Source organism: Onthophagus taurus, chromosome 2 (genome assembly GCF_036711975.1).
Source record: "Onthophagus taurus isolate NC chromosome 2, IU_Otau_3.0, whole genome shotgun sequence".
Classification (NCBI taxonomy): Eukaryota; Metazoa; Arthropoda; class Insecta; order Coleoptera; family Scarabaeidae; genus Onthophagus; species Onthophagus taurus.
Genome location: NC_091967.1, coordinates 7,862,008 through 7,888,263, shown reverse-complemented (window position 1 = coordinate 7,888,263; position 26,256 = coordinate 7,862,008). Strand labels below are relative to the sequence as shown.

Here is a 26,256-nt window from a genome sequence, read left to right as displayed (position 1 = left end):
TTCTAATTTTAATAAATTAATTTAATAAATAAAACAATAATAATTTAATCCCTCCTCTATTTGGATGTCATTACATTTTTTATGTCAATACACCTAATGTACAAAATCACTAAAGTCGAATACCATTCTGATACCTCTATATTCTTCTTTACATTTTAATCGTAGTTTAAACTGTCGATTTTACAACCCCCACAAATCAAGAATGTTAATATGATACCATTTTTAAAACTTATCAACAGGTTCGACAGTTTGGGTCATATTTATTGGATTTTCGTCATTAATGATGTACTGCTTATAAAGTTTTTTGGTAATGTATAGAATCTATATTTAATTCTAAAAAAGAACTTAATTCACTGAATTATAATGAAATATTGTACTGTAATATTGTAAAAAAATTTAGGACAAAAAGTCAGTAACCTAACCTATAAATTCAAAAATAAAGCATCGAACCAATCACGAACAAGGCCGTGTTAGTTATAAATTTAAAATTCTCTTAATTTAGAACAAGGTAAAATGTAATTTTAATATCAAATTTAACTTTAATACATTTTCGCTTAACTTTAATTAGAATTAACTAATTGAAATTATATAATTCTTTTTATTGAAATTTTGGCATAACCTCAAACTGTCAATTTATTTGAGTAATTTTAGGTTAATTGTTGTTTTGGCCTACTGTTAAAAAATTTTACATTTACGACCGGAAACATTTCTTATTCACGTGCAATTTCGTCGGAAGTAATGAAAAATACCTCAACAACTCCCTCCGAAGAGGTTCGAAACGACCACGATCCGATAAATATTTAAGCCGTCCTCTCGGAGTTTTGTTAAAATCGAATTCCGCGTTCCCGGAATCCGACCGTTGACGTTAGTAACCGAGCGCGTTCGGAAAACGGCAGCCGCCGAGAAGCGTTTTGAACATGGCCGCTCGTTAGATGCACGTATCGTGCCTTTGTGCGATTTTTACGCGATTTCGTGAGTTAAAAGTGTTCGGTTTGTGGATATTTCAACTGATTATTGGTGAGTTAACGATGATTATTTTGAATATAACTAAAATTCGATAAGTTTTATTTACAAACGATCATTTAAATGTCTCTCAACGCGTTACTAAAGTCATTGCACCTTGCGTGTTCAACATGTATACTGTATATATACAACCTAGTACATTCATTGGCAAAAAGTAAATAAACAAATCAAATTTTATTTAAATTCATAACTTAATCTAAAAAACTAGTAAATAAATTAATTTATTTAAATTCTTAACCTAACTTTTCTTCCTCATTTTTTTTTGTTCGAAAAGAAACTATTAAACCGGGTGAAAAAAATTTGTTTAGAAAGTTTGTTTTATTGCAGCGGCGTGCGCGTTACGCAATTATACACGATTTTAAACTTTATAAACATCGATATTTCCATAAGATATTTATTATCGTTAGATTTTTGTAATTTGATTGCGATGACTCATTGATTCCACGAAATTAACCCCGCAAAGGTAGGAACACGAGAGGGGTTGAGGCCACAGTTGACCCCTTGTATGGATCGATATCGAAGATACCTTTTGTGAAACAAAAAAAATGAAGAGGGCTTCGACAATACATCCGCGAAACAAAAAAAAAACTCATCAGTGCTCTTATAAGTGTCTAGACGTGATAGTAGGGTTTCCTCTTTGTTTTATTTTTTTCAAACCCTCCTTATACCGGGAATTTCATATAACTCGCAATATATGAATGCTGTAACTATAGGTACGAAACTACTATGCACTTGCATTGTCCCATATAAAATGCAACATAGCTTAATAGTACAGTTATGGTTCTAGGTCTAGTGTTAGTTTTATTTTTAGTTCAATAAAAATATACCACAATCTAACGCTGAATAACAATAAAATAAAACTAGAACTAACACTAGACCTAGAATTAGGAAATATCGGGTTTAGTTCTAGTTTTACACTAGCACTGTTACTATGTAGAACTAACACTATACCTAGAACTAGAATCATTTGGGTTTAGCCGCACGTCTCTAAAGACGGCTAAACCCGAATGTTTCTGGTTGTAGGTATAGTGGTAGTTCTAGTTTTACACTTGCACTGTCACAAGAACTAACATTAGACCGAGAACTAGAAACATTTGGGTCTAGCCGTACGTCTCTTAAGACGGCTAAACCCAAATGATTCTAGTTCTTGGTCTAGCGCTGCATAACAATTAAAACTAGAACTAACTAGCCGCACGTCTCCAAAGACAGCTTACACTTGCACTATTACTAGAACTAACATTAGACCTAGAACTAGAAACATTCAGGTTTAGCCGCCTTAAAAGACGCACGGCTAACCGTTTCTAGTGCTAGTCTAATTTTATTTGTTATTCTAGATTATTGTATATTTTTATTGAGCTATAACGGTCATTGCGTTCCCCGTATTGATCCGTTATATCGAGGTTTTACTGTAATGTCAAATTACATATATTGACATGTTGTATTTTATGTGGGACAAAGTATGTAGATACGCCCTGGTTTCTATGGAAATATATTTTTGTATATTGCATCTTAAGTAAAATTCACTTATTTTTTATCTTTATCTTTGAGTTTTAGATTTTTAAGTATTTCTTTTTGTTTTTAGAGCTAAAAAAGGTTACTTTACGTGATTGTTCGTTGAATAAATGTATCGGGAAGTTTTATCATCGAGTCCCTGGTAAATAAAAGATGAAGTGAAACGGTTTGTAGATTTATAGACCCGTTATCCAATTTCGAATCCCTTTTTGAGATTTATTGGGAAAATTTTTTAAATTAATTAGAAAAGGCACTCAATAAAATTGCAAAAAGTAAATTATTTACGTCAAATTTGACAGATAATAAAATGTCAAATATTTTTTGTGTATCTATTTTGCGAGGATAAGCGGATCATTGTGTTGTAAAATATTAAAGAGACGCATGTGGCATTTAAACGATCGTTTCTTTTAAATGTTAACGCCGTAAAAGTACGACTTTCTAAGGCTTAAGGACGTGTGTATCGATTCTTATCTTGATTTAAATCAATCTATTATTTATTTATTACCTTACAATTCAACAATCACAATTTTTAGAATCGATTCTAAACCAAATTCTTTTATTTCAATTATCTGGCTTTTAAGAAACGCTCAGAAACGTAAAAATCTATAATTAAAATGTCGTATGCACTCGATCCTTTTAACTGAGCTTTACAAATAAAAAAGGACGTCTTTCTGTAAACTCCATTTAATTTACTTTCAATTTACAATCTACTTCGGTTATAAGTTATAACGAACCCAAGGCACCTAAGAAACTGTCAAACCGCTTGTGTGAACATAATAACACTAATTTTTAAAGACTAGGTGCTGCTTCCTAAGGACCTAGATACCTCTGACAGGTTTGAGTACTGCAAAAGAAAGATGAGATACTGTTTGCAAAAAGATACTTGCTGTTGGCAGAAGACTAGAACTGTCTTTGAAGACTAATTACTGTTTCCTGAGGACTAAATACCTCTCACAGGTTTAAATATTGCAAAGGAAAGATGGGATACTATTTGCAGAAAGATACTTGCTGTTGGCAGAAGATTAGAGCTGTTTTTTGAAGAGTAGTTACTGCTTCCTGAATACTAAATACTTCTGACAGGTTTAAATGCTGTAGAGGAAAGGTTTTTGCAAAAGTTTTATGTCTCAGCAAAGGAGATTAAGGTCTCTTTCAGGTTTTCTACTTCCAGATCTAGCTCTTTTGCCATTTCTATAATAATGCCCCTTATTATGGTTGTCTGATCAAAGACGTTTTCATTGTCACTAAAATCTAATGTTTGCAATTACCCACGGATTCTTGTGTGAATAGGAGGACGAGGCTTATCATAATTTTTCAGGATTCTAGGGTTTTCCCTCCGATAAATTAATATTGGTTCCAGTTTCCTAAGGGACCTAACTTGGGATTTGTAAAATTATAAAAATGTTTCTACTGCTTAAATTATCTGCTTATTAAAAATCACTAGGTTCATTTGTTTTGACGTTTTGTGTCGGTAACAATTTCCGTTTGACGTTTAAAATTGGTTATGTTAATTGAAATTAACCTAACCTAAAAAAATCACTCATCGGTCAAAGTAACCTGTCACAGATAATACAATAATACTATTATTGTTAAATTAATCTTCCCACTATCATACCGGTTTACGATTTAAACGTTTTAAATCGACTAATCAACGACAACGGTTCTATAAACACTAATAAAACGTTAACGGACAGAAAGGTGTGGTGGTTAACTTTACATTATTTATATCTTTTTTTCGCCAATTGCAAGATTTACTCTCTAAAACCGGTAAATTACTACAGTTCGGTACAAAGCGGAGCGCAAATTGCAATATTTCACGCACGGTTGACCGCGAAAATACCGTTCCAAGTACCGCGACGACGTCTCTAAAACGGGCCCCGCAAAGAGTCGACACCGTTTTATTACAAATTTTCACCAGATGCCAGAAAGTTTTTCATTTAAGTATATATTTTTGTTGACGTTTATAACAATATAAAACATCACCTGCTAGATAACTTTATTTTTGAAACATCTTAAGTCGTTACTCAACTCGCTAACTAATCTACAAAATAAAAAAATAATAAATAATGTAGATGACATCCGGTTATGATGGTGTTTTTTTTTTCAAATAGAGAAAATGAACCACGACAGTTTCGCTTTTAAAGATGAGAAATTGAAGCTTAAATAACTCGACCTAGGGAAATATTACGACGAAGAGAATGAAGATAATGATGATGATGGGTGATGATAATAATATTCTTCACGGTTTGCGCGTTTTCTAGTTGTGTTTAAGTGTGTACTACCTTCCTTCGTATTCGATTTCCCGCGGTGCGGAGTGGTTAACTTCTAAGTAGATACATAAGTATGCAGATCGTCGTCGTTGTCGTGTGAGAACACGACGAATGAAGAATTGTACTCCAAAGGGGGAGAACACAATTGAAGAGCGCGACCTTCGTTGTACACTTTTAAAGGATACAATGAGAGCAACAAGGTGTATTTATTTACACGAACGGTCACATTTCAAATGTTATTTACATATTGTTATAACTTACTTTTAGTTTTTTTTCTAATTTTTCTTTAACTACCAAAAAATAATAAGTGCATATTAACAACTCCGTCTAGAAACCGTTTTTGATACACATTTTATGTGTGCCCTTCCTTTTCAGTTAACGGTGCGGTGGTTTCAAATTCCTTACCACACCATGCATCCTGTACATTCAATCTCATCTCTCTTTCTCTCACAATCTTAAGATGTCCCTTTGAAAAAGATTCTTCTCCTCGCGAGAGTATCTAGCGTTACAATTTCGTCGTCGTCGACGCGTGTATTTAATTACAACTTTCCGCGCCAGCATCCGTTCCTCCTTTTACACTCGAGGACCCGTTTTATACCTGACTGTACGAAAGAACCTATAGAGATAGGAATGTTTTAATTTACCCAGCTGTAAAGGAAAGAGATAGATAAGAAATTTTTAATAATTTAATAAATATAATTGACATAAAACGTTAAACATAACCTCAATTTTTTGTTTATCTTATTTTTAACAATTTATTTTTAACTTTATAGTAAAGTTCTTGACCACAAGATTCTATGTCAATTATTATTCTTAGCTTATTTCTTCAGTGGTTGTATTTAATTAAATGTAAATTCTTCAATTTTAACCTCTAAAAATGACATAAAGGAATTAAGACGATTAAATTGTAATTGTCAATATTCATGGTTACCAACCTAAAATATTTTCTCGGGACCATAACATTTTCTAACCTCGAAAATAACGTTTTTTGAAAATTATTTTTAATGAAAAAAAAATGTTATCCGCAATTTAGTTGTGCTTGAGGATTTAAAATCCCTAAATCGAAATTTGACGCATTTGTTACCAAAATTTTTTAACTCAAAAATTAAAAGTTGTAATTAGTCTGTTTTAGTGCAAAAATTAAAAAGAAATTTGAAATTCTCTTTGTGAAGGTGAACGGTGAAGGTTATTATTATCGCATTAAATGCCCGGAGACCTGATTTGTTTCGAATAGCTCGTTATAAACGGCAAGAACCAAGAGATAACTATTATTTTATTACGGTCGAATAAGTTTTCCCATAATTATTAATGGAAGGGAACCAATACAAGACAAAAATGTGATGAGTGAAAGAGCGAATAATTAACATCATTTTGTATTTACATAAGGTTTTTACTGTAAATTAATTGGTTGTGTACTGGGAAGAAGGAAAGGAACTATTCTATGAACAACTCGAATCGACCTACCGGGCATGCCCGAAAAGCGACATAAAGATCATAATAGGCGATCTTAACGCTAAAATAGGAAAGGAACCTTAATTTCAGAAAGTAATAGACTGGTTTGACTCTAACGTCCTCTGTGAATGGCTAAAACCATATGCCGACCATATGATCAAAAAGGGATATGGTCGAAACATTCAACCTTATAGAAAGAACAGCACAATTGAGTGGTTTAAGAACACCCAACAAAGACAAAATACATGCACAAAATATCAGAACCCTAGGCATAACTAACTAATGCCTAATAGGTCGGAATGATGATGATGAATTGGTGTTTTGTTGAATCGTTTTGGAATGGGTGTGAATTACGTTTGAAGCCTTAAAAAGATAAGTAAACACGCTTGCTTACCGGTTCAAGAAACCGTAAACTTGTAATAAGATGTTACCTTATACTACAATTTTCTAATTGAATGCGTGTTAAAAATAATTACATGGTAAAAGTAAACTAATTATAAATACTTTGTTTATAAAAATTAAATAACCTGAATTTACTGCAAAGATTTTAAGATAAAAAGCGAATATTCTAATTAGCGTTATTGAATTATAGGACGTCCAATTAAAGGCGTGCCGCTTCACCTGCTGCATTTTAATTATCTAAAAAAGCCCTCGTGCTTTTAGTAGCAAAAGCGATCCCTTCGCTTATTACCTAAGCGGTACTTATTACTTATTCACCTCGTACCTTCATATTATAACCTCAATTCAATTAAATTTCTTAAATTAGATACAATTATATAATATTTTTATTTTTGTTTTTAGATAACATGGACCTTTTACGAATATTAAACCGATTCAACTAAATAATGCCTTTAAACAATGGTATCAAAACTCCTCAATTCAGAGAGGAACTCCTTATCGAAAATATTACCAGTGTTCTTCCTGTGGATTATCCACACCCAAGCTTATTTATTATTAATCGATGAAACGCAACAACCTGGTGAAATAGTATTTAACTCATCCGTTTACAAACTTGGTTCCGATCGATTATATCAAATCAACGACGATCGTTCGGCACCGTTTGTACGGAATTTATTGGAAGTCGATGAAAAGAATGGACAGGTATCATTACTTAAAAGCGTCGAATGCGATTCGCCTTATTACCCAAATTTATTTACATTGTACATCGATTCAACATCGAATCGTATAAGATCTATAGATTACTACAGTTTACCATTAAGAGTGATAATAATCGGGAACGGTTGCGAGAGACGGCGACGGCGAAGTTATGATGATGAATTTAATATTTTTCAAAAATATCCAAGTGTAAATAATAGAATAGTTGAAGCAAGAAAATGGATCTCAGAAACTTACGCTTCATTCGCCATACCAACATCGGACCGATGGCAAAAAATTTGTTTGAAACGATCGCAATTTATCAATTCAATAAAAGCTTTTATACCGGAATCGATTATTCATTCTTGTACGATCGATTATCATCATGTTAGTGATCGAAGGTTTTCGATTGAAATGAAACAAGGCGATTTAGTTGCAACGGATGACGTTTGTATATCGGAATCGATTTGGAAAGTTATTATTACGTTTTACACGAAATGCGACGATATTCGAGTTTTAGATGGGGAACATCGTTTAAAAATCGTTTATCATCACCAAATTTTTAATGACACAGATATCGCAAAACGAGTTCGTCGCGAATTACACAATCAATCGCCATTTTTTGAAGAACATTTGTATATCGTTGGTGTACTTGAAGAATGCGAACCCGGCATAGATGTCACAACAGTAAAAGCTCGAGATCCCGAAAACAGCCCAGTAACGTACTCTATGACCAGTTTATTAGATTCCAGAACCCAATCTATGTTTGAAATAAATCCAAAAACAGGGTTGGTTAAAACGAAGGTAAAATTAGATCGGGAATTGGTTGACGTTCATTACTTTAAATTATCGGCGGTTGATGATATTTTTCCACCAAGATCTGGAACCGCCATGCTTCAAATAAACGTAGTCGATGTGAACGATCATTCTCCGATATTCGAGAATAACGAGTACGAAGCTTCAATTCGGGAAGGAGTTAGCGTTGGTTCTAATGTGATTACATTAAAAGCAACGGATAAGGATTCGGGGCCAAACGCGCAAGTTGAGTATTCGATTAAATCTGTTAGCGGAGGTGGATTATCGAATGAAGATGATGATAAACGTGCTTTTAAAATCGACGCTAAAAGCGGGGTTATTACAACAAGGACATTACTTGATCGTGAAACTACAGAAGTTTATACTTTAATCGTTGAAGCTACTGATCAAGCTACACCGGCAACAGCAAGAAGATCTTCAAGGTTAGTTCGATGTTTTTAATAAAAATTTTATTTATCTATATTTTTTTTAGTTCTACTGTTGTTATAAAAATTTTGGATGATAACGATAATTATCCACAATTTTCTGAACGAGGATATACCGTTAATGTGAAAGAAGATGTTTCTTGGAATAAAAATCCCATTGTAGCTCAAATAAAGTAAGTACAGTTTTCTGTAATATCTGTCAACGTCAAATTTTTAGGGTTTCTGTTTAGCAATAAGTGGTACTATAACACTTAGGGTTCTTATAACATTTATTTCTTATTCAGCGTTAGACTGTTGGATATTTTTAATGATATAAAAGTGGAAGTAATACTAGACCTAGAACTAGAAACATTCCAGTTTAGCCGGACGTCTCATAAGACGGCTAAACCCGAATGATTCTAGGTCTAGTGTTATTTTTAATGCTAGTGTTAATTATAGTTTTAGTTGTTGTTCAGCGTTATATTGTTGTATATTTTTATTGAACGAAAAGTAGAAAGTGAAGTACAAACCTGTCAATTTCAAATTTTTTGGTTATGTTGGTACTATTTAGGGTCCCTATAAAATTTACGTTTCTTTTTTATAACAGTGAAGTTAGTTACTTAACAGTTTGACGTTAAGAAATTTTAATTTTATTTTAATTATTTGTATATAAATATAAAATTTTGTCATTTTCAATAACGAAATTGATTTTAAAACATGATATAACAAGATTAATCTTGTGGTTACCAATTTTATAATAACTTGACAGGTATTATAGGAAAAAAGAAATTCAATCTTATAATTGTAATTTTTTTTAGAGCCACTGATGCAGATCAAGGTAACAACGCTGCAATACGTTTCGCAATAATCGGCGGTAACACCCAAAGCCAATTTTCAATCGATAGTTCAACGGGTGAAGTATCATTAGTAAAACCACTCGATTACGAAACATTGCGTAGTTATCGCTTGGTAATTCGTGCTCAAGACGGCGGGAGTCCAGTTCGTTCAAACACCACCCAACTTTTAATCAACGTTAAAGACGTCAACGATAACGCGCCGAGGTTTTATACATCGCTATTTCAAGAGAGTGTCTCTGAAAATGTCGCGTTAGGTTATAGTATAGTTCGAGTTCAAGCTTATGATGCTGATGAAGGACCCAACGCTGAAATTAAATACACCGTTGGTGCGCGAGATTCAACTGGAGGTAGCACCGACGATATTCCATTAGCTGTTGATTCGCAATCAGGATGGATTTACACGACTAAAGAGTTAGATCGAGAAGAACAATCAAAATATATGTTTCATGTTATAGCCACCGATCAAGGTGTACCGCCGCAAAGTGCCACAGCAAACGTGATAATTATCGTTCAAGATATTAACGATAATAATCCGGTTTTTGAACCAAAAATTTATGAAGCAGTCGTAGCTGAAGATGATACTCCAGGAAAACCGGTCGCTTCTGTAATAGCCACAGACGCCGACGAAGATGCCCGGTTGCATTACGAGATAACGAATGGTAATATTAGAGGGCGTTTTGCAATTACATTACAAAATGGGAAAGGATTAATTACGATCGCTCAACCGCTTGATTACAAACAAGAAAAGCGATATATTTTAACAGTATCCGCATCGGATTCCGGTGGAAGAACCGACACCGCCACGGTTTATGTTAACGTTTCAGACGCGAATAATTTCGCCCCCGTTTTTGAGATTGCCCCTTATATCGGGAGCGTTTATGAAGATGCACCAATTGGGACAACAGTTTTAGTCGTTACCGCTACTGATAACGATGTGGGTTTAAACGCACAGATTACTTTTACACTTGGCGAAGAGAATGAAAATTCCGATTTTGTGATTAATCCCCAAACGGGGGCTATTTTAACGAATAAAAAGTTAGATAGGGAATCACACACCGGTTATTTATTAACGGTGACAGCTAAAGATGGAGGAAACCCTCCACTTTCAGATACAACCGATGTTGAAATAAACATATCAGACGTAAATGATAATTACCCGATTTTTAAACAACCGATGTACTCGGGATCAATTATGGAAGATGCTTTAATCGGAACTTCCGTTGTTCAAGTTTCCGCAACGGATCTTGATACTGGTTTTAATGGTCGGATAAGATACACTTTGAGCGATAAAGATTTAGAGGATGGTTCGTTTGTGATTGACCCAACAAGTGGGGTTATTCGAACTAATAAAGGTTTGGATCGAGAATCTGTAGCCGTTTATGAATTGGAAGCGTACGCCATTGATAGAGGAACCCCGGTTTTAAGCAGTTCGGTTCCCGTTCATATTCGAATTGAGGATATAAACGATTCCCCTCCTGCCTTCGATTCGGATAAAATCACCTTATACATCAACGAAAACAGCCCGATTGGATCAAAAGTGGGGGATATCCACGCAAAAGATCCCGACGAAGGTGTTAACGCCATCATTCAATATTCGATAATCGGTGGGGAAGATTCACAAAGTTTTTCGTTGGTTACTCGACCGGGATCAGAAAAAGCTGAACTTTTAACAATGACCGAACTTGATTATGAGAGTAATCGGAAGAAATTTGATTTAATTGTGAGGGCGTCAAGTCCCCCATTACGGTCTGATGTACACGTTGAAGTTGTTGTAATGGATGTTAACGATAACGCACCAGTTTTGAAAGATTTTCATATTATTTTTAATAATTTTCGTGATTGTTTTCCAACGGGGCCGATTGGAAAAATTCCAGCCACTGATGCTGATGTAACCGATAAATTACATTACAGGATATTATCGGGAAATAACGCCAATTTAGTTTTGTTGAATGAAACGACGGGACAATTACATTTAAGCCCCCAATTAAACACGAACGTCCCAAAAATCGCGTCGATGGAAGTATCAGTAGGCGACGGAAAAAACTTTGTAAAAGCAATCATGCAATTGACAGTCAGATTAATAACTGAAGATATGTTGTTTAATTCAGTAACAGTTCGATTAGATGATATGCATAAAGAAGAATTTTTATCGTCGTTATTGCAGTTTTTTATTGACGGTTTAGCGGCGATTATACCTTGCCCGAAAGAAAACGTCTTTTTGTTTAGTATTCAAGATGACACCGATGTGAAACAAAAAATTTTAAACGTTAGCTTTTCGGTGAGAAGGCCCGATTTGCCCAAAGAAGAATTTTATTCGCCTCAATTTTTACAAGAAAAAGTTTATTTGAATCGAGCTGTTTTAGGAAAACTTTCATCGTCTACAGTTTTACCATTCGATGATAATTTATGTGTTAGAGAACCATGTTTAAATTTCGAGGAGTGTTTAACCGTGTTAAAATTTGGAAACGCATCGGACTTCATCACTAGTAGCACGGTTTTATTCCGACCTATTTATCCAGTTAGCACATTTACTTGTCAATGTCCGGTTGGTTTTACGGGATCTCGAGAACATTATTTATGCGACACTGAAGTCAATTTGTGCTATTCAACACCTTGTCAGAATAATGGAACTTGTCGGATCCGCGAAGGGGGTTATACTTGTATTTGTCAAGATGGTTACACGGGATTAAATTGCGAAATTAAGTTGGAAACCGATAATTGTAAACCGAACATTTGTAAGAGTGGATCGACGTGTTCATCGAAACCGAAAGGGGGGTTTGTTTGTGAAGATTGCACTTTATCGACGGATTTAGAGCATTACACCACACTTTGTGAATTAAAAAGTCGCTCGTTTATTAAACAATCATTTTTAACATTTCCAAGTTTAAAACAACGACATCGATTACATTTAGAATTAAATTTCGCCACTCATTCTCGAAACGGATTACTACTTTACAACGGAAGATACAATGAACAACACGATTTTATCTCGTTAGAAATAGTCGATGAAAAGGTTCAATTTAGTTTTTCACTTGGCAATACGGTCACTAAAGCTTCCGCTTCAATCCCCGGGGGCGTTTCCGATGGGGAATGGCACTCGGTTGCTGTGCAATATTATAACAAATCAATTACGATTTCTTTGGATGGTTGCGACACCGCTTTGGCATTAAAATATGGGAAAGAATTAGGTGGGAAATGGAATTGCGCCGGATTTGCAAAACACGAGTTAGAACCGCGTTGCGCCTCATTAACCGAAACTTGTCATCGCTTCTTAGATTTAACCGGCCCGTTACAATTAGGTGGATTACCCGAACTGCAAGAAGCTTTCCAGCCAAAAAATCACCACTACGAAGGTTGCATCTCAAACTTTAAAATCGATTACAAATTTATTGATCTAAACAGTTTCGTCGCCGACAACGGAACAATCGCTGGATGTCCGGAAAAAAAATCTTTCTGCCAATCGAAACCTTGCAAAAACGGCGGGATTTGCACGAATAAATGGTCGATGTATCATTGCGATTGCCCCGAAGGGTTTGGAGGGAAAGATTGCGGCGAATCGATTAATTTGCCATGGAAATTTAGCGGCGATGGGACCCTCTCGTTTAACCCATCATTAAGACCGATTCAATTACCTTGGTTAAACGCTTTAAGCGTTCGTACGATTCACGAAGATACATTTTTAATGTCGATTCATATCGGGCAAAATAGCTCGGCCGTTATTAGTTTAAAAAATTCTTTATTATCATATACATATAACGGCGAAAATTTAATTCTAAATTCGCGTCCTTTATCAACCGGAAAATGGAACCACCTAGAAATAACTTGGTTTGGAACCGAAGTAAAACTCTCGGTTAATTACGGCGAATATTCCACAACATTTCCGTTTGCGCAAAAAATACAGAGTTTATACATAGGGAAAATTTTAATCGGAGGCCCCGATTCGACTTATAACAGTTTAAACGCGGGATATAATTATTTTGAGGGTTGTATACAAGACGTGAAAATCGGAAATCAACAAACATCCTCAAATAGACCTACAGTGCGTGAAAACGTTGAGGATGGGTGTTCATCAAACGGCGAATGTCGTTCCGATTGCCCCGAAACATCCACTTGCGAAATGTTAGAATCGGATTCTTTTCGTTGCAAATGCAACGATGGTCATGTAGGACCTTTATGTACCCCGGTTTGCGATGTTTCTCCCTGCGAAAATTTCGCAGCCTGCATCCCAGATTATTCATCACATAAAGGCTACGTTTGTCGATGCAACTCCACCGAATATTCCGGCGAATATTGCGAAAATAAAGTAGCCCAACCTTGCCCATCAAGTTGGTGGGGATTCCCCGTTTGCGGACCGTGTCATTGCGACATCGCAGCCGGTTATAACCCGGATTGCGATAAAAACACCGGGTTATGTCATTGCAGAGAAAATCATTATCAACCGAAATCAACAACAAAATGTATTCCGTGTGATTGTTATTTGACCGGAAGTTACAGCGCTCAATGTAACACAGAATCCGGTCAATGCCGATGTAGAGATGGTGTTATTGGAAGAAAATGCGATTCTTGTCCAAATCCTTACGCTGAGATTACACTAAAAGGTTGCGAAGTTGTTTATGATGGTTGCCCAAGAAGTTCTTCGAGCGGGATTTGGTGGCCGAGAACAAATTTCGGGGAGGAAGCCCTTGAAAATTGTCCGAAAGGATCATTCGGAAAAGCATCAAGATCTTGCGATAACCAATTAGGAGGTTGGCAATTACCGAATTTATTTAATTGTACCTCCGAGAAATTCGTGGAATTACGCACCCAATTATCGTTAATAGAACAAGATCAATTACAATTAAATTCTTTCGTTTCAATAAAACTATCCAGCGATTTACACAAAGCAACCAATTTAACGTTAGATTTATACGGAGCCGACGTTTTAGTAACATATGATTTAATCAAAAAATTATTAAAAGAAGAATTAAACGCGACCGGTTTAAATTTAACTCACAGCCAAGATAAAGATTTCATACACAATTTGGTTCAATCGTCCAGCGTTATTTTAGACTTAAAATATTTAGATCATTGGGCGAAAATCAAAGAGTTAAACGGAGAAAGCACCGAAAATTTAATCGGATTAATGGAGAAATACATAAACATCCTCGCTAAAAATCAACACGATACTTATACAAATCCGTTTGAAATTGTCGCGCCTAACATGGTTTTAGGTTTAGATATAATCACTCCGGAATCGCTTTATGGGTACGAACCGGATTCTTTATTATACCCATTTCCGGGCGAATACACCACCGAGAAGATCGTTTTACCTGATACATCGCAATTTTTAAAAAATGAAGTACAATCCGTAGGACCATTAGTTTCATTTCCAAAGTACAATAATTATCTTAAAGATCGAACCAAATTCGATCAATATTCTAAGATTTTAGTGCCTTTGAAGTTGCTGGGAATTCGTCCAATTGAGCACGGCGAATTATTAACTAAACATAGTTTATCCGATCATGGCGCTGTGGTTAGTTATGCTGAATATAAACAAGCTGGGGCTTTATTTCCGGTTGTTTACCACGAATCGGTAATTACAAGATGGGGTGTTGATATCACGATTGGATCGCCACTAATTTCCTTTAGCATTTATGTCCCGGAATACATCGATCCGATTATTAAAAATAATAGTAATATTAATCAAAAATTCGATGATTTTCAAAATTTAGATAGCGATAATATAAATAACGAACAATCGGATAAATTAATCGGACCAAACTCGGAAAAGGACCTCTATATGATAACCGATTCTGATCGAAATCTTAGATTCCGAAGGGAATTAAATCATATTAAAGAAAATCAAAAACTTTTTTACAAACGTTTATCAGATTTACCATTTAATTTACCAATACGTTTACAAATTTGGTTAGATTCCGATATAACCGTATTTAACGAACGCTCAAATCCCCAATGCGTACATTGGACCGACGCCCGAGGATTCGGCGAATGGACAAGAGTTGGATGTCGAACGGAAATTGGTGAAAATTGGTATGAAGAATCCGAAAATAAACCGTTAGTTGTAAATTGTACGTGTAATCACCTATCAACGGTAGCCGTTTTGGTTGATATCGTCGATTTGGAGTACATCCCCGAACCATCAATGTTGGAAAATATTTCAAGTTATAGCAGCTTTTCAATTTCTTTGCCGTTATTGTTAGCTGCTTATATCATATTGGCTATTCTACGCGGAACTCAAACGAATTCGAACGCTGTACGAAAAAATTTGGTCCTTTGTGTGTTTTTAGCGGAGTTATTATATTTCATTGCTTTAAAAGCGAAGAAACCAATGGTGGGAAATGAGGTAATAATTAATTTTATTCAAAAATAAATAAATTTTCACTCCGATTTTTTTTTGTAGCTTATTTGCAAATTAGTCGCAATGGGCCTTCATTATTTGTGGATGGCCGCTTTCGCTTGGATGTTAGTCGACGCCCTACACCTTTATCGGATGCTCACCGAAATGAGAGATATTAATCACGGCCCGATGCGTTTCTATTATTGCGTTGGATACGTTTTACCAGCTATTATCGTCAGTTTAGCTGTCGGTGTTCGAGCACATCAATATGGAACTTACTTTTTGTAAGACTAAAAATATTATTATTGCTACTTAATTTAATTTTTTTAATTTTTATTTAGTTGTTGGGTTTCACTTCATGAAAGCGTCGTTTGGAGTTTAGTCGGCCCAATTTGTCTCATGGTTTTCATTAATTTAGGCGTTTTAGTCTTTGCCATTAAAGCCGCATTTACGTTACAAGATCACGTTATGGGATTCACAAATATACGGTAAGATAATCAAAAAATATTTCAAATAATATATTGATATTTTGTACAATTGAGGTTATGTATTCTTATTGAACTGTCACTTTAAAAACAAGCGTTCCTAATCTCTACTGTGTAATATCTTCATTCTAAAATTATTAAAACATATTAACATAACATAATTTATGAATTAACACAATCTACATTAATATTTACGAACATTATTACAATTTTTATTACAACAAAATCACTAGAAATGTCATTTTTTTTGCGATTTAGGTTGGTACCAAACTTTTTTGACGTTTTAATTTGAAGTTAATTAATTTTCAAACTAGATTACTGAATCATTACTCACATAAATTAAATACTTTGTAATCACTGACGCGAATCCATGTACATATAATATAAATGATGCTAACACATTTTCTTTTCCTATAATACGTGTCAAATTGTTGTTGCTACTATTGACAATATTAACAGTTGGTAAGATTGAAATCAATTTCTGTCACATTGACGTTTAACAATTTATCACAATAAAATAACATTTATATTATTAAAATTATTTTTTTACGTTTTCAGTGGACTTTTATGGGTGTCGGTGATAGCTTTACCTTTATTAGGAGCATCGTGGATTTTAGCCTTATTATCCGCGTCTGAAAAACATCCCTTATTAACACCTTTTCTATCATTGGCGGTATTTTTACACGCCGCTTTCTCCTTGGGGGGTTATTGCTTCGCGAACGGCCGTGTTCGTCAAAATTTGCTTCGACTAATACTGACTTGTATGGGTAAAAAAGTACCATTACTCGAAACTGGATCGATAGCTGGAGTACCAAGTACGAGTTCTCAAAATTTAAATGCGCAATCTCGCTCGGCTTTAGCCTATCATAGTACTGGCTTGGACGTTGTTGGTGGAAATCGTCGAAATGTGGGTATTTCAACGTCTTCGACCACATCAAGATCAACGACGAAAACGAGTTCAAGTCCTTATAGGAGTGACACTCATTTAAGACATACTTCAACGAGTACCTCAAATTATAATTCAACGAGTGATGTTCCGAGTTATATGCGTGGATTTGAACAAGAATCTCAATTGCAGCGAAGGCGCGGTGGAGGGGATAATCATCAAGAGGAATCTCGTAGAACTAGAACGCGTAATGAGTCCGATTCGGATTCTGATGGATCTGAGGGTCGTAGTTTGGATTTAGCATCGAGTCATTCATCGGATGATGATGAGTCATCAAGTACCCGACGGCGCGAGCGACCATCGAGAAATGCAGCACCTCGCCAGGGGTATTTACCGAATATTACAGAACATGTTGCTTCGAGATGCGGAACTCCACCTGCTTTAAATATTGTAACAAATTCTCAACTATTTCCAGCGGTGCAACCCATGATTTATGCACCAAGGTGGTCGAGTCAACTGCCGGAATCTTATCTTCCAAATACAAATAATGTTCAAGAAGTAGGAAGGTGGTCAGCGGAAACTGGTTCGGATAACGAGTTTTGCCATAAAAATAATTCCCCAAATCCGTTACCGAATCCTGATGTAACTCCTGATACTTGCTTGCCACCGTTGCAAAGTGAGCAGTACATGGTTAGGACGACACAGCAGTATGAAGCTCAATACATTTCAAATTTACAAAATAAAAATGATTACGGGTTAGAAAAGAGAATGCCGTCTCATGATAATTTAAATTATCAGGAGTACTCTGAAAGGGTTTCTGATAATGATGAGAAACATCACGATAAATATCATTTTCCTTATACGGCGGAAGAAGATCATGTTTCAACCCATAATAATTACGTTCATACACCATCAAGTCGTATGATGTCACCGATTATTAATGATGTAAATAATCCAGGTAGATTAAAAAATAAATTAAAATTAAAATTTGTTATAAAAAACTTTTTAAAAGGATTAGATTACCATCATAGTTCAGCGATGGGGTTGCGAATGAGTTCAAGAGTTGGTTCAGCTTTGGGTTCATTTCATGGTTCCATTTGTGGCAGCATTCGAGGTTCTCCTTCACCATTAATGCCACCGGTTTCTATGATGCATACAGCTCATCATCCAGATTCAACACAGTAAGCTTCTAAAAAATTAATTAAAATTAACTAATATTCTCTTTTGGGTGACTTAAAATTATTTTTTGTAATTCGCTACGGTAATAGAAGCTATAACAGTACTCAAACGGGTGCTGTAATGAGACTCTTTACAGCATCCGATGCTGTAATGAGATTTTAGTAACATTTTATGGAACCAGTTCAAGTTGGTGACATTGGGTCATTAATTTTTCTAGTTGTCAATGTGACAATTTTTGTCTATGGATGTTTAAACGCGTTCTTAGCATCGAATACAAGGTCCACAATGATGAGGACATTGAACTCTGAGCAATTTCTCTTATTTTGGGAGGTGTACATGAAACATTTTTGTCAGGTGAATACATTTTGTGTTTTGACAGTTTCTAATTGTCAATTCAAATTTCTATTTTCAAGTGTTACGGTATTACCAACTGGTACATACCTATTTCCCTACATTGTCAAAATTTATTTTATTTTTGAGAAAAAAAAAGGATATAAACGCGAATTACAAAAAATAGCATAAAAAACACGTTTCATAAGACTTAAAGCACTCATTCATTAAAAAACTCGTGGCTTCGCCACTCGTTTTTCAACTTGAATTCGTGCATTTCAAACGTGTCTTACGAAACTTGTTTTTTAATATACTATTATTTAACAAATTAACAAACAATTAACGCAATAAATAAAATTAAATTGAGGTTAAAAAAGTATGTTGGCAGCCATGAAAAATAATGTGTTTAAATCGCGATTTTAAACATAAACACGATTTAAATGTTTAATGATTTTAAATATTGCGTTATTTTCTATTCTCTAATAATCTTTTTAGATGGTGTTGGGAATACGGATTAAATAATTAAATAAAAAAGATAATTGGGTAAGGTTTTTTTCACATTGAAGGTTGTAAATTTGATGGATATTTTTTCTTTTGAATTGATTTAGGAAAGAAGATACTAATGAAGAAACGTCTGTATAATACTCAAAGAAATGCTAAAGTAATTGAAGAAATTGTACAAAAAGAATACATCCCGCTTGATGAATTTATTTAAACAAACCGCTATTTTAGATAAACTATTATATTATATTAATAGATGTAAGTATAAAAAGATACCTATCATATACTCTTTATATAGAGGGGATAATCTTAAGATGAACGTATTTTGCTAATTGTAATTACGAGAATCAGTCCAAAATCCGAATGAATTTATTCCTCGAGATATAAAAATAAAATATTCCTTATTAATTAAGTACTTAATTAAAATTAATGTATATTGTCAAAAAAACATTGCCATAGTACTTAAATTGTTTAATTGTAGTGATTTTATGATATTATTTTAAGAGTATTATTTTTTTTTAGTGATGTAAACTCAAAAGACTTTTTTATATATATTTTTTTTACTTAAAATGCTCACTTAAGTTGATATATTTGTAGTAATAAATCATTATTTTTGTACATACAAATGCACTTTAAAGTTAAGTAATTAGAGCGAGACTTTAGAAGCAGATTAAAAAATCAAATACTAAATAGAGAAAGCAGGAGATATTTTAATTAAAAAAGAAACTTATGAGATGATGTGATAGAAACCAGGAAAAACCAGAATTAAAAATGAAAACGTTGCGAATTGATGAAATATAAACCCCCAAAAATAATAAAACCAACACAAAAACGAAGTTAGAAAATAATTTAAAAATATATATCAATCCAAAAATGATATTCGATGCACATATTTATCTGGGTATTAAAAATAAGCTCAATACATCTTTATTATTAAACAAAGAAGTTTTAAAAAAGAAGCATATATGACAATATATTAAGCATTTATGTATTGTGTATTAAAGATCTAAAATATACAAGAATTACAATCTATATTATGTAATAAGAAACGTAGGGTTTGCATAAAAATAATAAAAATCGACGCAATCCCTTCATATCCATACAAATATAAATACAATCAAAATTTCATTAAATGGAATTTCTAATGGAACTGCTTCGACCTCTCTAAGTAATAATAATTGTGGTATTTTTTTTAGTGTACATAGGACTTAATTAGTTTTTACAAAGAGACGTAGGTTTGTTTAGCGACAGTGCGTTAGTTTTTTATAGAACCCAGTGCCTAAAAATGAAAAATAGAAGACGGAAACAATGCTTCTTTTTCGATTTATTTTCGTATACGACTCCTTTTAACAACACTTTTATAAATTAGATCTCATTTTTATAATAACTTTACATATCTTGTTTCAATTACATTTTTTTAAGGTTACGACGTACTATCTTTCCGACTGTGCAATGAACATTCCTTGTTTTATATATAATTTTTTTTATATTGTGATTTTTTTTAATAAATATTTATATACCCATATTAATTGTTTTATTGCGTTACGGATATATTCCTCTAGCTCGAAACCCTGATACTAGATTAGCCGCTAACATTGCCATAGGCCATACAACACTCAGAATATGTCCAAATCTTCCTCTGGTTATATTTCTTTCAGATTCTCGCATTCAGATCAAAACTTCCTAATCCCAAAAATGTTCAAACGGTCTAAAGACACTCTTATCTAGCGGTTGTATTTGTTATTTCAAGGCGTGATATATGCCTTTTCCCTCATCATTTGCAAATCAAGTTTTAGGCCTTATCTGGCACAAGTACTTATTTAAATTATTTAAATGTGACATAGCCTACCCAATAAACACCATTGAAAAAAATTTATTTTATCAAAATAATAATTATTAAAGTAAGAAATTTTTTAATCTTATATATATCGATAATTTAATAATAAAAATAAATTAATAATAATTAAATTAATTTAAAAATTGGAAAAAATTAAAACGACTAACTTCACGCCGTTGTCTTTATTTTGACATTCACCATCTCAATTTAAATTTTTTATAAAAAAAAATTATCAAATGCCCACAATTTCTTTTTTAAAAACTATAAAAGTCATTTAACATTAACCATCTACGTTAATACACGGTTAATTTCAAAATAAATATGTTAATCCCGCGTTTAGTGAACCTAACCTCAAAAGTTTTTTCGAAGAATTCGACAAGATGCCTCAATTATATTCCGATGGTGATAGAACAAACCGGGCGAGGGGAAAGAGCGTACGATATCTATTCTAGGTTATTAAAAGAACGAATAGTGTGTTTAATGGGACCTGTAACGGATAGTCTAAGTTCTGTCATTATAGCACAGTTACTTTTTTTACAATCCGAATCTAGTTTGAAACCTATTCATATGTATATCAATTCCCCAGGGGGTTCTGTAACAGCTGGACTTGCAATTTACGATACTATGCAATATATACAACCCCCAGTTGCTACTTGGTGCGTTGGACAAGCTGCGAGTATGGGTTCGTTGTTGTTAGCCGCTGGAGCTCCTGGAATGAGATATTCATTACCAAATTCAAGAATAATGATTCATCAACCTTCAGGTGGATATACAGGACAAGCGACCGACATTCAAATTCATGCCGAAGAAATTTTAAAATTAAAAAAGCAAATTAATCAGTTGTATGTGAAGCATACCGGCAAAGGTTTAGAATACGTTGAAAGCAATATGGAGAGGGATAAATTTTTAAGTCCTGGCGATGCTTTGGAATTTGGTATTATCGATAAAGTTTTAACTACTACCCCAAAGAAAGATCGCAAAAGTAACACTAATACCTTAAAAAGTACACCGAGTCCAACTATCATACAAAGTACTAATAGTGGTGATGCCGATGTTAAACCTGAATTGAGTTAAATGAAATAATTAAGTGGACGTTATTTAAATAAATAATTTTTTTTTATAATGTGATTTTAATTTTTTCCTTGCATAAACCAGGTAAGTTGTCATTGTGCTGTCATAATTTTTCACATAACCTTAATGACATTCTAACCTCACTTTATTTTGAATCTCCTATATTTAAAATTTGAATTATTTTAATTCAATCAATTGCAAAATGAATTAAATAAAATAATTTAGTGGATTTAAATAAATAAATTTTGTATTACCAGCTTTTAATGTATTCCTTGCATAAATCAGGTAAGTTGTCATTGTGCTGTCATAATTTTTTTGATACCTTAATGACATTTTAACCTCACTTTATTTTGAATGACGTTAATTAAACGCCTATTTTTAAAGTTTGAATTGTTTTAATTTAATCAATTATAAAATGAAAGAATTAAGTGGATATTGTTTAAATAAATAAATGTTGTATTATCTGCTTTTAATTTATTCGTTGCATAAAACAGGTAAGTTGTCATTGTGCTGTCACAATTTACATAACCTTAATGACATTCTAACCTTACTTTATTTACATAAAACTTTAAATGTTAATTAAAAGTTTTTGGGTTGATTTAAAGGTTTTTATTAATAAATACACAATATTTATTTTAAACGTGTAAAAAATTTTATTGACGCATCACATGGAGCGCATCATAACACGTACAAATAGCTAATCGCATCATGACAAGTCTTGAAAGGAATATAAGGTAATTAATAAATTGTATTGACAAGTATTAAAAAATAAAAAAAACATTAAATAATTGACTAAGTTATTTTGAAGAGAAATGCTGTAAAAAGAAAACATGAAAATTAAACAAAATTTTAAATTGAACCAAACAAAATGTAATCTTGAAATTCTATGTAATTTTAGTCGTTGTTATTAAAGCGGTACTAGACACCCGTAATTAGAATTAGCACAGCCCAGTAGAGGTGCAGTACCGTCCCGGCATCAAGAACTACGAATTTTTTTACTACGAACTTTCGCTTGAAAATCTCTAAGCAAATCTTCAAAAGTTCCCGTACCACATTCATCATCGCGAGGATGATGATCAATATAATCATCACGCATATTGTCTAAATCCGCATAACTCGTTTTACAAAAGACTCTTCTACCACCAAAACTCAAATCGTAGCGCGGCAAACTGCAATCATCGTTACCATGTTCGACAGCTTCGTAAGCATCCTCCTTATAACGAAACGTAACGAAACCATAATTATCTCCGGATCTCCGAAAATGCACGCTAACATAATTAATAGGACCAAATTTAAAGAACCTACGTCGCAAATCTTCTTGAGTCGTCCCATTTGATATTCTACCAACATAAATTACCCTTCTTTCTTCAATTTCTCGAATACGTTCGGAACTCGTTCTTCGCCGTTTCCTATTTGTCGGCGAAAGCGATCTTGATGATGATGATCTAGAAGATGATCTCGATGATGATCGCGAAGATGACGACGAAGACGATAACCTCGATCGCCTTCGGATTATATCCGTTTGAACCCGTTTATTACAAGTCTCTTTTTTCGGACGATTTTTATCTAAATAAACAATTGTTTTATTTTCAGCTAAATGAGGTTCAGTTTCTGGTTTTTCTTTTATCGGAAGATGATTTTCCACCATTGAGGCAATCAATGAATTAGGACTAAAATTAACCGAATTTCCTTTCGTTATTTCTTGTACTTTAGCCCATGTTTGATCGGTATTAATACCGATACTAACGTACGTTTTCATTTCTAAATTTTTTGGAAGTTTCGGGTATGGGTCAAGGCCCCAAAATTGATTTTCTGAGGAAGTTACTTTTTTTTCTACTAAATTAATTCGATTTTGACGCCGTTTTTTATACTCCTCTAAATTTAATTTCTTTTTTGTATCTAATGTTTTTATTGTGTTCACTTTTAATAACGACACCATTAATTTCCCATCGGCCATTTTCACCGTTGGTTGATTTCTTAATATTGAACGTTGATTTATTATGTTTTGTTGGTTTAAATTATGCGTTTTAACGTTATTAGATAAACAGTAATCGTGATCTAAACGAATTGAATTAATTATTTGTGTATTTGGAATTTGTTGATTAACTTTTAGGTTATTTTCTAATTTTTTTTCTTCGATAATTTTTTTTGGGGTAATTTTCTCGATTAAACCGCTTCTTTCAATGACTTTTTTTAATACAATTTGTTCCGATTTTTGTTTAACTTCCTTTTTGATCACCCGTTTTCTTTCTATGTGTTCAGGTAATATTATTGGAATTTCTTTTATTATCCTCCCTTTTTTTTCTTCATGTTTAATTGAATCTACGCTTATTTTTTGACCTTGTACTATACATTGATTAGTTAATGACTTTTTTTGGTTATTATTAATACTTAATTTCTTTACTTTTTTATCTTTCTTCGCCATAACCTCTTTTTTACACAACTTTTCATCAATTTTAATTAATTTACAAGTACTCCCTATTTTATTTTTCACTTTTATATGCTTTATAGGAATTTCTTTGTCTTTAATTTTAACCTTTTTATCTTTAATTATCTTTCCATTAGTTGAATTAGTCATTTCAACTTTTTTAACTTTTTTCTCAGTCCCTTTTACTTCGCTAGCCTCAAACTCCTCTAATAAACTAACCAAATCGCCCGCTTGCAATATCGTTGGATCTAAATCAAATGAGGTAACTTCGGTTCTCTTAAAATCTAAATTATTTTCCTCTAATAATTTATTTTCCACAACTTTTTTCTCTAAATTAATCAAATTATCATCTCCACATTCTGAAAGTGTCTCAACATCGACATCTTCTTCAGAATCGGGTCCACCATCATCCTCCTCAACAATGTATCGTGCATTTTTCATATCAATCTTTTTCCCACCAGGTTGTTGCGGGACATTTTCGGGTTCATTAACATATTTAGTGATGTCGAAATCAGAATCAGCCAAATGCCCAATTGGATCAACATTTTCAAAGTTCCCGCTTAAATCCAACGAAGTCACCACATCCTTATCAAGGAGTTTATCGCAGAAAACATTGTTACTTAACACATCTTGAGCTTCTTCGGCAGTTTGAATAGGGCCACAAACTTCTGAGAGATCCGAAACGTTCGGAATCTAATTTTTATAAACGTAATAATTATAAATCTCAATTTTATACGATTGTTTTACCTCCAAACTTGAGATGTGTTGAGTCCACTTTTCCAATAACAACATATTATCAATTTCGTGATGTTGAGGAGAAATTGAACGTTCGCTGAGATCCCCGGTGGCTTCGCTCGTTGGTGTAGCACCAACATCGCTGTGTAACCTAAATTTAAATTGATAAATAAATAAATAAATAAGAGATAATAACAGTAAAAACTTACTCCCGCTCGCTTTCCCATTCATAATGATGATCCCTTAAGTCACCGTAAATGTCATCCTATTATAAAACCGATTTAGTGAATAAAAAAAAATTTTAAATAAACTACTTACCAAATAATAAGAGGAAGAGTGAAAGGCTTGGAAAGTTTCCTCTTGATGAAAATTAAGGAAGCTGGCATCCATAATTAACTAGTGAATTAATATAAGAAGTGGGTGCGTGCAAAAGTGAGGTTAGCTCGCACAGATTTCCCAAATAAATAAGCCTAAAATGACACGGACGATACAGCTTTCGAATATTTTTATAGTTACGATTAGTTTTTCGAATCCTAATGTATCAAAAAATCCTCTCGCCACCTTTCCAAGTTATATTTATTTGTAAATTATGAGCACATTTTTTGCGGGATATCCGCAATAAGGTTAGAAAGGTGGCGGACATATTTTTCGGTTTTTCCATGAAAATACGACTGGGGCGATGCCGCGTTGTACTCACGTAATAAATACGGGGGCTGCTCGAGCCCGTTCCTTAGGTAAAAGGGGGCGATACTTTATTTAAGTAGGTATAAAGTCACTAAAAACTAATCAACATATCACATGTGCCAGCCAACCATGCGGTACTTGCACGGTGCCACTAAACTTGATGCCCTGTTTTACCGACAGAACCGACCGCGTTTTAAACACCACAACATGTGGAACACTTGTTATTTAAGGCGGGAAAATTAAATTACATTGTATTAAAAAATCACACCAATGAATAATTTATTTCTGGAATTTCACAATCACCAACTATTATCGTTCATTTTTTTTAGTCACTTAAAAGGAATTTGTTCACAATAA

General features: G+C 33.6%; 3 protein-coding genes and 1 long non-coding RNA gene across 6 annotated transcripts; 2 read left to right on the top strand and 2 right to left on the bottom strand.

Moving 5' to 3' along the window:
* Positions 1–896: 896 nt before the first annotated feature.
* Positions 897–20,669, top strand: LOC111427591 (Protocadherin-like wing polarity protein stan). Of its 2 annotated transcripts, XM_071194084.1 has the most exons (10): positions 897–1,017; positions 7,056–8,587; positions 8,638–8,763; positions 9,388–15,769; positions 15,827–16,047; positions 16,105–16,251; positions 16,807–18,092; positions 18,147–18,315; positions 19,139–19,186; positions 19,252–20,669. In XM_071194084.1, exons 2-9 carry the CDS (start codon positions 7,113–7,115, stop codon positions 19,167–19,169), a joined length of 9,837 nt encoding a protein of 3,278 aa, XP_071050185.1. In that variant the 5' UTR covers positions 897–1,017; positions 7,056–7,112; the 3' UTR covers positions 19,170–19,186; positions 19,252–20,669. The 2 variants fall into 2 exon arrangements, with proteins under 2 accessions (XP_071050185.1, XP_022918572.2); XM_023062804.2 differs by lacking the exon at positions 19,139–19,186.
* LOC139428960 (uncharacterized) lies at positions 5,025–5,713 on the bottom strand. Its single transcript, XR_011639640.1, has 2 exons — positions 5,526–5,713; positions 5,025–5,450 (listed from the first exon to the last, which is right to left on the bottom strand). It is a non-coding gene; the product is annotated as an uncharacterized lncRNA (long non-coding RNA).
* Positions 20,670–21,158: 489 nt separating the features above from the next.
* Positions 21,159–22,104, top strand: ClpP (Caseinolytic protease proteolytic subunit). Its single transcript, XM_023062255.2, has one exon. The coding sequence runs from the start codon at positions 21,303–21,305 to the stop codon at positions 22,053–22,055; it is 753 nt and encodes a 250-aa protein (XP_022918023.1). The 5' UTR covers positions 21,159–21,302; the 3' UTR covers positions 22,056–22,104.
* Positions 22,105–22,808: 704 nt separating this feature from the next.
* LOC111427399 (PGC-1 family member spargel) lies at positions 22,809–26,071 on the bottom strand. Of its 2 annotated transcripts, XM_023062528.2 has the most exons (5): positions 25,913–26,071; positions 25,534–25,685; positions 25,425–25,480; positions 25,228–25,366; positions 22,809–25,173 (listed from the first exon to the last, which is right to left on the bottom strand). In XM_023062528.2, exons 2-5 carry the CDS (start codon positions 25,603–25,605, stop codon positions 23,029–23,031), a joined length of 2,412 nt encoding a protein of 803 aa, XP_022918296.1. In that variant the 5' UTR covers positions 25,606–25,685; positions 25,913–26,071; the 3' UTR covers positions 22,809–23,028. The 2 variants fall into 2 exon arrangements, with proteins under 2 accessions (XP_022918296.1, XP_022918297.1); XM_023062529.2 differs by having other exon boundaries at positions 25,534–26,052.
* Between the last annotated feature and the right edge of the window lie 185 nt (positions 26,072–26,256).